This window comes from Chlamydotis macqueenii, chromosome 5 (assembly GCF_036417535.1).
Source record: "Chlamydotis macqueenii isolate bChlMac1 chromosome 5, bChlMac1.mat, whole genome shotgun sequence".
Lineage (NCBI taxonomy): Eukaryota > Metazoa > Chordata > Aves > Otidiformes > Otididae > Chlamydotis > Chlamydotis macqueenii.
The window spans coordinates 10,991,578-11,006,284 of NC_141560.1; the positions used below are offsets into that span (position 1 = coordinate 10,991,578).

At 41.6% G+C, this 14,707-nt stretch overlaps 1 protein-coding gene across 2 annotated transcripts in view; it reads right to left on the reverse strand.

Moving 5' to 3' along the window:
• The window catches only part of KIF26A (kinesin family member 26A), a 102,464-nt gene that overhangs the window by 57,747 nt on the left and 30,010 nt on the right, over positions 1-14,707 (reverse strand). The window contains exon 3 of one of the 2 annotated variants that reach the window (XM_086749577.1): positions 9,956-10,456. The exons of the other annotated variant lie outside the window; for it this stretch is intronic. Coding sequence (XP_086605703.1) covers positions 9,956-10,456 — 501 coding nt within the window. The remainder of the gene's footprint in view (positions 1-9,955; positions 10,457-14,707) is intronic. 2 annotated transcript variants of the gene reach the window in all.

The window sequence follows — 14,707 nt, forward strand, 5'->3', positions numbered from 1 at the left end:
AAACAATGAAGTTTTTTTTCCTGCTTCACAGCTATTTGATCACCAGTCACACACACTTCACTCTCCTATTTGCACACGTAAACCCACCACTGGGAAAGTCAGGAGGACATTAAAAAGGGCTATCAAGAAGGACGTAGATCCTGCTGCACATAAACACTTTCAAACTGGGACTTTTCATGTGAAACAGCCAGACTAGAGGAACTGTTTCTTCTAATGCCTCCAGGCAAACATGAGAAAGCGTTGCCCAGAGCCCTCCGTGTGTTACAGCCTCTAAAGTAAAAAAAAAATATATATATAGCTGTGTACTGCTCAGGGTGTTTTAATTTACCAGTGTGGTCACAATTAAAAATGAATTGTTTATTCAAGTGGACAAATATACAGTTGAATCCCTGCTTTTTGTCAGAGGCTGATATGAGCAAGCGAAGGAATTCATTAACAAGCTCATAATAATGCAAATTTCTGTCAGCTTAGGATTGGGTTTCCTACAGGAAGACAAATGCTTTTCCATTAGAACTGACTTCCACAGACCAGATGCATCTCTAAGAGCATGAAACACAGGACATGTACAGAGCTTTGAATTGGGAGAACTTGTGTCGCCTTCCTGACTCCACAACAAAATTTCTCAATGACTTTAGGCAACTCAGACAAAATTTCACTGTGCCTGGATTGCTCTCTGTTCAGCAAAATGGAATAACCATGTTCCCAAGAATTACAGGTCTTACAATTTTATTATAATCATTATATTGTTATAATGATTGTCACATAATGTCAGCAAATAAAGGCAAAGGTGGATGGAGACTGTCATACCTAATTTCTATTTCAATCATGTTTGGACTGCTTATATATTAGCTGTAACTACTTGAAAGAGAAGATCCCTTGCGACCAATTTGCCTGACAGCTACCACATGCAAGGCACCCATTGACTACTATCTTGCTTGAAGAGGTACAAGGCCTCATTATATGCAGAGAAAACTGGGTCTTTAGTACACACAAATCTAGAGAACAAGGTTCAATTACAAGCAAGCTGATGAAGCAGCACTGAGTTCGCAAACACAGGGACAGCTCTGACTATGTGATCATTGTTGAAGAACATTGAGCTTCCAAATTAACGATGGAGCTGTGCAGATGCTGCTTTTTTTAACTTTTGACTGTTCACTGCTGACCTGCTGTTTACTCCGCACATGGAAACCACATAACCCAGACAGTCATGATTCACCCTGACCGGAGTGAAATTTCCAAGTCTGCAGCTGTCCCTAAGCTCTTTCAGGTGGCCAAATGCCACCAGTGATGAGGAACTCCAGAAGAACTTCCCAAATGTGAGTGGGCAAAGAAGTGTCAGGTGAGATATGACATAGAGAAGACCACGTATTTAGAGAAAAATAATCTAAACCACACCTAAACAATGCTGACCTCAAAACTGGCAGTTACAACTCAAAAGATCTAAAGATCATTGACAGTTCCTCCAAAATCATTGATTCAAGATGTAGCAGCAGCCAGGAAAAAAAAAAAAAAAAAAAAGAAAAAAAGAAAAAAAAACACACCAAAAAAAAACACCCCAAAAGATTTTGGACATCACTAGACAGGGCATGGAGAGCAAAAAGGCAGGAGTACACATACTCAGTACCAGGTGCACTCCTAGTCCTACATCTCAAGACAGTGGTAGAGGAGTAAGGGAAATGACAGAGTCAAGTAAGTAAATGGTCAAGAGGATGGAGCAGCTGCCTTAGAAGGAGAGATTAAAGAGGCTAGGACTCTGGTTTGTAGAGGGGAAGGCTGATGGGGATCTGACAGGTTTACAGTCATGGAGGTGGTGGCTAAGCTGAAAGAGAGTATTGCTTTGCACTGGGATAGTGAACTTGTGGAAACTGCTGACACAGGAGGTTGTGGAGGCAGAGTGTCAGCAGGGTCAGAGAGGGATTAGATAAATTCCTGGACAGTAGGTCCATGAACAGATACTAAAGGGAACAGACAGGGATGTGACCCGGAGACTTGCCCAGCCGCGCATGATGGGGAGGATGAGCAGACTGCAGAAAGCAGCCAGGCTGCATGGCTCCCCCTAAAGACCATTTCCAGCTCCACTGCTGGAGACAGGCTGGGGCTAGATCAGACACAGGAGGACTACTTCTTATGCTCTTATCATTCCCATACAGTCTTTTCACTAGAGTCTTTCTTAGCTTAACTAGTAACAGGAGGTTGTGCAATTCCCATAGGCTCCCATGTGTACTTCAGAGTCATCAAGAGAGGCTGGTGAGACTCAAGGGGATGCCTACACAGCTACTCTGCATAGACCAACTAAACCCAGACACTTCCCACATCAGGCATCACAAGGGCCACTCTCCCCTTCTTCATACTTCCACTGCCATCTACGCCCCTACAACAGCCAATTGCCTTATCCAGCTGTGCTACCATGACTTCTGAGAAGCAGAAGAGGGAAGTTCCGAATGGTAGATCCATTATCTGTGCCTAACACCACCAAAAACACAGCAATAGACTCCTGCCCCTGGCACCTTTCAAACACTTCCTTCAACTAAGGTATCAGAAAAGAACAAACTCGCACAGTTTTGAGACAGCGGCAGCTATGCAAACCCAGAGGAATTAATTCATAAGCACTTGCGCATCAAACAAAAGTAGTAATAATAGTAATAGGTCAACTCTGGAAAATGTCTAACTATAACATCAATTTGTATAATAATTCGTGTGAACTTACTTGCCCAGAAATGTTTCAAGCTTGAATCTTACAAGTACTACTTTCAGATTCAAAGCAAACCTCTAATTATTGATCCTTTGTTACACTGGGAAATTACCTCATCGTAGTTTTAAAGTTCTATTTATAATTCTAATAATCTCATCATTGATTACGGTGACTGTATTCTAATTATAAATCCATTATCTCCTCAACAATGAAATAAAATCAATAATGCACGTAAATGGGGAAAAAAGGAATTTAAATGCATACATTAATGTCATTTCAAGTAGCACTATTTTATGCACCATCTCTAACAAAACTGTGTCACATCATTAGCAATAATGTGAAAAATCTTTTTCAATTAACAGAGCTGATTTGATGCTATGTTCAGTAAAGTGGCAATCCATTCCATTAAACACACACATATGAAATGCTTGAAACATCTATGAACTCTATCTATACATTATAAATTCTCTCCCAAGTGCTGAAACAGAAAAGTAGATACATTTTCTATTGATGTCTTTTAAACTCCTTTCAGAAGCTACCACCCAGGGCATTTCAGTGATTCCAGTAAAAAGTAACAAAGAGGATCAGTATTTGCCACATGGTCAGCTGCTCATGCCACAAAACAACGGGCGATGCTTTTGGCAATGCTCACACTGTGCACAGCTTGGCTACCTGGAGGCCCATGACCTCAACCTGCCATCATTCCAGTATACAGCCTGTGGAGCAAATGTCAAATTCAAAGTGTTTTCCAAAAAATCTACAGTCTTCAATCCTATTTTGCACAAGCAGGACAACTGGGCAATTCGCACTAGTGTCTTTCTCTCCATCAGCCTGCCCATGACTAAAGTCTGAGCTCAGTCTGAATTGATCTGGTTTCTCTGCTGCATTCACCTCTGGAACCAAAGGGCGTTATTCAGCTGCAGCCCACTCTTAACAACCAGCGTAGCCAGTGCAGAGCAACGGTAGCCTCACAAAAGCCCTTCTACGTCAGCTATCTATATAGTCTTACTCAAAGGCTGGATGACACTTCTGAGCTCCAGCCAAGAAGTATGAGCCTTTCTTGCAGGGTGATTTCTAATGTTGGAGTGGAATGGGATGCATCAATTAACAATCAATTTGCTGGTGAGTTCACAGCAGAGCACATGCAGGGTATAAATGGACCAGCAGGAAGCAACAGAAGCTAAAAGTGAATTGAGTGAACAGAAAAGGCCATCCCAAAGAGATTAGTTCAAAGGCAAGAGTAGAAGATTTAAGCATTTTGGGTAAAAAAAAGGAGAAGATTTTTTATCTTAGTGTTGCTTATGATACACTTGCTGGATGAGAGACTGAACTGTGGGCCAAAGGTAAATCCTGCAGATTATGATTTGCACATAATCTCTAAAGTCTGCTTGTCTTAAATCTACCCCAGATGAGTGCAGGTGAAGTCTGGGCCAACATTCTTTATTATTGCTTGTTGACTTCCATTGTCAACAAAGGCAAGCATGGACTTGTTTCCCTTCGAGAGCTGTAAGAACTGCTGCTTAGCCTGGAGGGGTGGAGGATCAAAAGAACTGCTTTCAGGTGGTAATTTGAGCCCCAAGAGGGTTTGAATCCTGAAAACAATTACCCTGTCCCACACTGTAAAACCAATAGTATGGCAGGACTGTCAAATACACAACATAAAGAGATGCAGTCCACACCCTCACCTAAGAAAATGCTAATTTCCATCTTGTAGCCAATACTCTTTCTGTCAGCTCTTAACATTTTCACTAAGTCACTCTGATACCTGGGGATACTTTAAAAAGTAACCTCATTTTCACCTTCAGCATCCTCCACTGGGAGCAATCTAGAAAGAAAAAAAAAAAAAAAAAAAAAAAGAGCATGCAGGCCTTGGCAAATACACAAAACAGAGGGCTATGGTTTTATCTGCCTGTTTAAGGCTGAATTTCCAACCCACACTTTCTAAGCTGTTCTGCGACCTGGCCGCCGGGGCAGGGTCTTGCTGACTCTGGATGCAAGGGGCTGGGAGCAGCCTGGTCCTCCCACATCGCAGCCCTCCCTCTGCATTCGCTCAGGCAGCAAAATGCAACGCAAGGCAATATTGTCCAGCTGAGGGGTAACAGCCTCAGGAAAAGTCTTTTCTGTGGGGGCTATAAATTAGGTGAGTATGAGAAAAGCATTTAGTAACTTGGATCAAAAGGTTTCCTTCTCCTGTTCAGACTTGTTACGGAGAGTGACCAACACTAGCTTTGAAGACTTTTTTTTTCCTGCCACCCCCTTTCCTTTATGTACTTCCTCTACAAAAAGCAGTAGCACCAAGATCACTAATGCTATAAGGAAAACAGAAAAGCCTCCATGCAGCATCAGACCCATCACATGTCTGGGGTTTGCTATCGACTTCAGCAGAGCCAAGATGTCTCTTGACAGCTCTTCTCTCTCTCTCTCTCTGAGTCTGAGAAATGTCCCAACGCTCTAGATGTCTCACAGACAAGATTTATGGTCAAAGCACTGTATTTTAATTGTTTCGTTACAAAATATATTTCATGCATTGTATTAATAAAAGGTCACTGAGAAAGCTATCAAGAAGGATTTAAAAAATTAATTTAAAAATCCATTTGGTATGACATTTATCAAAGTAAAAAAAGTAAATGCTGGAAAGTAAATCTTGCCATTCTCTTTTCCACAGTCAGCTTTTTATTGCATCTTCTAAGCAAAATGTAAGTCATCCTTACTATAAACAAACAAAGAGGATTTAAGGAAAGTCAACAGAGGCTGAAATACCCTCAGATGAATCCATCTGGTTTACATTAGGGTAAGCAGGAGACTTATTCCAAAGAACTACGGGAAAGCTTGAATTGTGATAAAAATAACTTTCAGAGAGTTTTCACATAAAACAAATGACCATAACTCCTTTGACTTTAGAGTATACGCACCCATTTACACATGCTATGGGTGAACTCTCCCTCCCTGAACCTCACTGAATCAGGCCATAAACTTATACCTGACTTCAAATTTGTGAATACTCTCAGGGACACACATTGATCTATCGATACATTTACAATTTTATATATACATGCTTTAAAAGTTTTACTTAAGTCACTTTCAATTTTCCAGTGCTCCAACTTTTCCAATTTCCTAATGATGCATTTTTAATGTATTTTTAAAGCAACTTAGAAACTGGAAGAGATTCAAGGAGACATAATATTTTGCCTTATAACCGGTACCATTTGTATATATTTGAATTAGAAATAATGTGGCAAGGATTTCATTTTGCATAAGATGAAAGAAAAAGCAATTTGCAAAACAAGCTCTGTTTCACTGTGATGTCTTTGTAGCACGTGGTGTGGCTACTTTACCACTTTTATGCATACTAATAACACAGCCAATTGAAAGCACACAGTAAGACCTCTTTTTTCTACAATACACGCAGATACTTCTAATAGGTGTACAAGGTATTTTCAGTGGTTTTAATTTTCTATCTCTCAGTCAGATTCCAACATATCCAGAAAAGGAAGCCTAAACTGCCCATGCTCCCCTGTGTTAAACTGAGTGGCAATGCTGAGCACTAGTAATGTGTTTTTTTTCAATTGAGTAGTAACCCTATATTCACTTGGCAGGTCTAGAATTGAAAATGTCAAAATAAAGCTATTCATTAATTAAAGTTGTCAGTTGTCCACTACAAATCAGCTGTCTTACCCAGAGTTACACCAGCTCCCTCCCCTCCACAGTGCTCACTGTCTGGTCAGACTACTTATCACTGCTACTGGTGATTATTTTTTGTAATTTTTCACAACAGGCCACTTGGGTAAAGCAGCTGATTACATCTTCACCTTTTGCACCTTGGTTGCAATCCCAGTCTTCCCCTCCCTGGACCTCCCTCTGGATCCTTAATTACTGTTCCTCTTGACGGCTCCCGAAGCCCACAGTTATCATTTTGGTTTGAGCAGCACCCACACTAAGCTTCAAAGACACATTCCTGTTCAAAAAATTTATAATCTATATAATGGATTTTCACATTTGAACTCCAAACATGTATTAAAAATTTATGATGTCCTGCACTTCTGACCCCCACCATTCAGCCCAGAAGTGTTTTCACAGCCGTAAGTGAAATTACAAGGCAATACATGTGAGTTTGAGGAGGGAGATGAGAAGAGCAGAAATCAAGCAGACAATTCCACTACCACCACTATTAAAACTAACCATAAATAAAACCTATGGAATCTGGAGAAATGTTTGTAGGTACGAGGTGTCCGGAGGTTTGGCAGCCATACGCTGGGGTGTATTTCTACCCCTGCAAGGCCCAGGGCACATGGCATCCCGCACTGGCCACCCGAGCAAGGGTTTGCTCCACACCACCCTCCCAGAATCTGTGACAGGCATCTTTGGCAGACATGGCAAGCCAAGACAGACATCCATGAGATGAGAAGGACAAAGCACCTCCTGGAGGTGCCTGGAGGTGCCTGTTGCTCTCCTGCAACTATAAAGGAAACCTTGGTTATGAGCTTAAAATAAACAGGTCTTTTTGGCAGCTAAAAATAGTCGAGACGAACTCCAGCCTGTCTTCCCATCTAGAAAACTAATCGTGTTCACTTTGGATGGAGCACCAAGTTAAGTCACTGAGATGTAAAGCGCTTGGATAATAGTTTCCTACCGGGGAGTTCAGCATTTGTTTCAGGAACAACTCTTTGGTAAGAAAACAAGGCAAAATTAGAGATTCTGAAAGGAGGGCATTTACAGAATGGTCAAAATAACTCACATCACTGCTGAGAGTGTAAACTCTCAGGGAAGGGACCATCATCTTCTGCATTTGTGTAGTGTCTTGCCTAGATGGGGGCTGTAGAGCCCAAGATGCAGTCACGTTACACATAATAAATAATACATTCAATGCTGTCCTTTCTACTGCAGTTGTTCTTGCTCCAGAATTCCTCTAGCCAGACCAGCTTCACCCCATGAGAAGATGGGAAAGGTTACTAAAGACAGACATCTCCAAAAACTATGTACATCCACAGCTCTCTCCTGGGTTAATCTTAAACCTAAATCCTGTCTCCAACTTCAGGAAAGAATAGCCAAAAAAAAAAGAAAATAAAAATCAAGAAGATTTTTCTAATGGGAAAGGAAGTTCAGATGGGGAATCCCAGTCTGCAAAACTGTAAGATGAGGCGAGATGAGCATTGGATAGAATATCCTGCAGTGGATGCTGTCCTAGGCTACAGCTAGACTAGCCGGTTCCTGAAATCTGTCCAATTCTATTTCCTCTGACACCTGCGATTCCTCTGGGGAAAAACATAGGGGAAGCACTTTCTGCCTCACCCACGCAAATAGCTTCATCAGACACAAGGCTCTTAATAATACAAAAGGCAGTAGGAGAACTCAGACAGACACAGAAAGCATAATCTGGGCAGAGATGCACAGAGTCATTCAGGCTTCAATGAATAAAAAAAAAAAAAAGATATTTTAAAAAAAAAAAAAGAGAGAGAGAGAGAAAACAACTGAAGCCTAGCTTCTCTCCAAAAACTGCTTCTAAATCTAAACTGTCCTTGCAGATGACTGGATCACATCCAAGCAGCCTCCAGCACTCACAGGCTAACAGTGTTTGTCCTTTCATTAAAGATCACTGTTTTCCAGGCTACTGCGTTTCTTTGCACACTTCTAGATCACACTTAAGCTCTGTTGCATTATGCACTGTTTTCCCTCACAGGGGTTAAATGAGGCAACTCAGTTTTATCTTAGAGTAATGCAGTGGTTAGGGAAAACCACATCTATCAGTCAGCATGGTTAAGCAGGAAGAAATCTGGAGCTGGCTGTTAGTGAATTATTTAAGACAAGAATACGAGCAGACTAGGAATGAGCAGAGAAATGGAAATACTTCGGCTGCCAGAGAGTGTGGGCTTCTTAACCCTGTAGCTTTCAAATTTTTTTTCTACATTTCTGTGATATACACAGAATTTAAAAGGTAATTAAAAGGTAACACCACATACCTTACATTGGCCAAACAGATCCCTAACGCACGGAGCAGCATTTCAGAGAACAGCATTCATAGCAGTAGTTCATCATAAACTATGAAGAGGTGAATGGGCCACTTTTTTCCCCTTTTCTCAATGTAAAACTATCAGAGAGGGATCTGACATCAGTGAAGATTCACTGGATTTAAATGGGGAGCCCTCAGAGGTGGGATCTGTGGTCATTCACAAATTTTCATATAAGCGAGAAATATGGGAGGGACAAATCACGTCTCCAAGCCTTTCCTGGAAGGAAACACAATAGCCACGCCATGAGAGTACTGCTGTACAGCAGCACTCTTAGTATTTATCTCTGATGATCTTGGACCTCAACCAGCTGAAGCTACAGAGCAATATTACGTAGTGTTTATAACACAACAGCACATAAGGCATTATGTTAAATTTAAAGCTGCCTAGCGCCAGCATACCTGGTCTTGCAAGATCTGCTACAACGTCTTTAAGTGAAAACCATGACTTCTATTTGTACACATTTCATTGTTACTCACACTCCTCTGTTCAGTACCATAGGAAAACAGTTTAGGAATAAATCTAGTCAAAAATCAGTCACTATATCCTTCTTCTTAGCACTGTTCCATAGATAGTCACAAATCTGTAATGAACTTGCTTTTAAAGGTAACATGCACCTCTACAAAGCTTTCCCATTTCCCACAAGAGTTCCTAGAAATATACACAGGGTACAGGAAATCAACATCAATGTTTAAAACCCAAGTGCAATGACATTTACAGGCATGTGGCTCTGATGCAGCCTTCTGAACACTCTCCTTTACAGCAAACTGTTTTGCAGCACGTCTAACCTGAAGATTAATGCTCTCCATCACAGTCTATCAACAGCATCTGCTGAACTGAATGCAGCCTTAGAAGTCCAGTGCTAGACTTGAGGGTCAAGTTCATCTTTGATACAATCCCATGAAGCTCCCAGAGTTTTATGTGTGACAAACTTGGTCTTTTTATGTTTTTCTAAAGGGGTCGCCAGGTATGTGACAGCCAAATAACATCGCCTGCATACATGAAGCTAAAATAGGTACAAAAACATCTGAAGAAAGGATCTCGCCATCTGAGATAAGAAAGCAAATTCCTTGTGACATCTGACAGAACATTGTTCAAAGCTCTTTTTCAGCTCTTCAGCTCTTGAAACACGGTTTAGAATACCATTAGCTGATCCTCTCTAAGATAAATATGTATACATCTCAAATTTTATCTTTATCTCTCTGTATATCCACACACATGTAAACAAAACTCAAGCATCTGAATTATCACTACTTACTAGACAAGCCTGAGGCAGGAAGCTGTTCACCCTGGAGATGCTCCACATGCCCTCGAGGTACTGCTGAGCCTGGATGGTGACCGAGCTCAGAGCGCTGCTGAGACCGCTGGGGGCCACCGTGACTTGAACGCTGGAGTTTGGAAAACTGCCTGCGCCTTGAGACCATCCAAGTCCCTTCTTCCTCTCTGCCCCAGAGAAGAGATTCGGTGACTTTCCAGGCTGCCTGCCCACCTGCCCAGCAACGAGCGGCAGGTCTCTCTGGGAAGAGACCGTGACCATCCTGGGTACCATGCTGGTCACTGCCCCAGCGCCGGGCGGGAGGTCGGGCATTTCTGCGTAGCTGGTTTGATTGAGGGTGTGCATCACCTGAATGGCTTCCTGCTTCAGCTGATTCAAGTGAGTAGCACAAGTTTCACATCTGCTCTCTCCTTCATTCCTGTTTTTCTGTAAATAGTCAGGCACTTGAAGCTTGTCAAAAATTAAAGCTGATAATCGTGGGTCCTAAAGAAGGGTGAAAAGGCAGAAAAAACATACTGAGTTAAAAAAATGCAGAAAGTTAGAAAGAAAGAAAAAGATGAAAGTTCTCTGTGATTTGCTCACCAATCATAGAAGTTCTTTAAATTTGCTCTGGTAACTCTCAGCATTTTTTCCCCCAAATTAAAGACGACTCCCAGGTCACAGCAGATTAATAAACTATAAGTGAATTCATTTGTATGAGACCCAGCATGAAAATTATCATCAGAATTAAACAGTGGAGCTGTGGTGTACTTGTTAACTACCCATTCTCCTAATTAACTCTCCTTTGGAGACATCTAACATGCCTGTGTTTCCCATGCTCAGGAACAATGTTAGTTCAGATGCTGAACCTACAAATATCATAATGTGTTTCAAAGGCATACCATCACCTTAAACCCAGGAAAATTACACTTTAAAGTATTTTTAAAAAATTAGTGCATGACCTGGTAAATGGTTTGTTGTCCTCACCCTCATAAACGATTATTCAAGCGGCATAAAAACCAGTTTACATGGTGCTGCCCACAGCTGGTTCCTCTGCTTCGCAAGGACCATTATTTCTGATCTTTGCAACCCAGATGGTCGCAATATTCCCTCACGCTACAGTTGCTTTGATGAGAAATAGATTTGAGCCTACAGCCATGTGTGAAGGTGTGACAATGTGCACACTAAGAAGCTGATTTAAAAGCAACACCTATTTTGTTTCCACAGTGCAATTTCTCCACCACCCCCCTTGCCAGTTTATTTTAAGGCTGCCCAGACGTTTTAAAACTCAGCTCTGTGTTTCCAGTTCAGAGATAAAGTTACCTATCTCCTGAAACACACAAACGCCTTCCCATCCCGAGCCTGCTACTGTAAAGATTAGTCAAGAGATTAAATCCAGCCCTGTTGTAAATCTGCTATCAAGACTAATGCCGTGCAGTAAAACTGACCCAACTTCACACACTCTTGTTGAGCTCTCTAAACAATTGAGGTTTTAATGAAATCACAGCGCAGCCAAAGGTTTATTTGTATAATTATTTTAAGGGAAAATATTTAATTTGCTTGTTAATAATGAGGGCACACAAAGCTAGTAAGTCAGCCATCCAACATATGCTGGGGGTATTCCCAGATCAGTACTCCTTTCTAAAAATTTATTACTTTATGCCAAGCTGAAATTGCTCTCTAGGAAATGGATGTCCTATTAGAAAACTAACTAATTCTGGTTTTAATTACAACACATATGAATAAAACTCTTAAGACGTCTTGGCACTGGTACTTCGGCTTTGCTCATTATTCTCTTTCAACTGCACTACGCTATTTCCCTTTGCTCTGAATTAAGAGAGGCCTAAAACACTGCCTAACTTCTGCAGCAGCAGCAGCACAAAATTTATCTCGTTTTCAGCTGCTGGACTACTCCTGCAATAGTTTTTAATCTATCTCACAGGACACAGTACTGTGTTGACAGAAACCACTGTGAGTATATCTAGCATCACATCATTCCACAGCCAAAAGCCATTAACAGAAGTTGCTTTTTCCACAGTAATCTAAATTATTATTTACTGACTTACAAAAAAAGCTACTTCTCAGGCTAAGGACAGCTACTCCTGCTGCTGACTGAACAATACATTGCATTCATATTAGTGAACCAGTATACAAAGTCAAGTGAAAGACTGTTTAATTTTTGTCTCTTTTCTCTTTCTTGAGGTTTAGATCCTGGTAAAAATGCCTTTGAAGTTGCACCATTTGCTCACCCGCATAAGCAAGAAAGTTCTTTCCCTCCAAACCTCCCAGAAGACGATAATACTAAATTAACAGATATTAGTCAGAGGGAAAAAAAAAGTAATTAATATTTTAGAAACTTTTTCCTAATCCTTCAGCAGAAAGTGCTATTGGTTAGACTTTTAAAATGTAAAAACTCAGTGCTGTGAGCACTATTAAGCCTCAGGCAAAACAAAGGCCATGCAGTCTGTCTCCCAAGAAAAACAAACAGCACGGCACTCCGCAGAAACCTTTCCAAGGAAGAGCCTTCTGAGCAAATTCTTGCCAAAGCTGACACACAGCATCTATTCAAACAGCCCCAGAAAACAGCACCTTCCAGTGCCGGGTGCCCCGTCCGCAGCCAGGCACATCCCCGGGCTGGCGCCTTTGATCCAAGTTGGGCACACGAGGAAGCACCTGCAGGTCCCGACTGCGTGAGCCTCATCTGGCAATGTTTAAAATTGCTATCAAATGTCAAAAGTTCCAAATAAGCAATTAAAGCGAATTGCTAGGTGAAACAGGCTTCTCATTTAAAAGAAACTACTTCTTTTGATGTAAAGAAAATTAATGACCCCAATTCTAGCTCCATAAACACAGTTTACAGTGTAAAGCAGATCAGAGTCAGGCCAGTCTTGCAGTTACAAGGAAACTGAGTGGATACCATATTAAAGGGGAGAACAAAAAAAAAAAAAAAGAAATTTGATTTATTTAGAAAATTACATAGAGTAATGGTAAACCAAGCATGTAAGTACACAGTATGCCAAATCTAAACCTTCTAATTTATTTATAGTAAAAACAAACAAACAAACAAAAAAAAAACAACAACAAAAAAGAAGACGACATCTCATTTCCAGCACTTGCATTTTGCAAAGCATTTCCAAGGAGCCTTTCCACCCACTCACTCAGCCTCTGTGATCCCCAGTTTGGGATGGGATCCCCCATCCACGGCCATACTCCTCCAGCACCTCACCAAGGGCCCAGCTGCACGATTAGATTACTTCTATTTTTCCACTCTGTGCGACAAAAACACCTGGCTAATGGTTGGGTGTGAAGGGCAGAGGAAACACAAGTTACTGTTAAAAACATTAACCGTAACTTAAAAGTTAAGCCAGCCCCATTAAAGAGGTTTTACTACCCAGTGACAATGCCTGGTCCCGGGGAGCCCCCGATTCAGCAGCTCGCAGCCTAACAAGGCCAGGGTGGAAGTTACACTCTCACGTTTTACAGAGGGAAGAAATAAAACTCGAGTGACCAAATGTGTTGGACACACACGTGGGAGGGGGGGGAAGCAGTTAAAACCATCCTCGTTACAAGGCAAGCCAGACAAAGAGGGTGTGCAAGTCGCTGGGGGGATTGGCACAAAAATTAAAACATACAGCTTACAAGTCTCTGTTCCAAACACTGCTCCAAAACCACTTTAGTCTGCTGTGCTACAAAGATGACTCTTTTATTCCTTCACAGCATAAATAAACTATGCTGTCTTTGTCACACCTACTTTCCAAATGCTGTTCTTACCTTCTGAACAAGCAGGATAAGCAAAATGCTGTGATGCTGTAACATTCACAGCTTCCCCTCCCATTACAGAAACCAAAACCCTAACTTAAATCTCAGCTTGTTAACTTTTGCATACAAGTTTTAAATATTCAAACACCACAGACTGTTAGAAGGGTAAAATAAATGGTCCCACTAGGGACAACTGCACTGGGGAGCCCAGCAGCTCCCAGCGAGGTCAAGGCACGAGATAATCACATTTATTTATATGATGAAGAATTTTCTGAAACGCCTGAATTTACTACTGTTTTTCAGCAAGAGGCTCCTACACAAGCAAGCTTGCAAACTGCTGCTGGGAAATTAAACACACAAGTGCAAATTGCCCACATGAGGAAGAGCACACGGATGTGGGCTGCAAGTCCTTCCAAGCTCAACCGGGCAGGATGGTAAACTTGGAAAACTGGGATTGTGCCTCCCAGCAGAACACAGGGCAAAACACCCGTTCAGCTCAACACCAGCTGCACTTAGCCTGGAGTTCGCCTTCAGGCTTTCTCTCTGAAACCAGGCATAGGGAAAACGAGCTCAGATTTGACATCACATCCAGGAACATATAACAGAAAGAAAGAAACAATTTTTTCTATGATTCTGTGATTTTTACTCATGCTTCCCTCTCTGATGTATGCCTCAGCTGCTGCGTTGCCTCCCTGTGAAATCTGGTGAGGACCAAGCAGGGCTTCAGCTACGCAGAGAACATTGACGCGCTGCACACGGGGCACACAAACAAACCCCACAACTCACAACTGTAAAATACTACAGCCCAAGACCATCGCCATTGAAACTAAAGACATCCTCAAAATCCTGGGATGTGGCCAAAGGCCAACAGCTCTGAAAAGCCCCTTTACAGCTTAGGGACCAAAATCATAGCCGAGTTTTCAAAAGCGTGCATCACCAAGTGACCTTGTTGGAGCTGAACTCTCTTGAAAACCTGTCAGTGATATTGCACTTAAA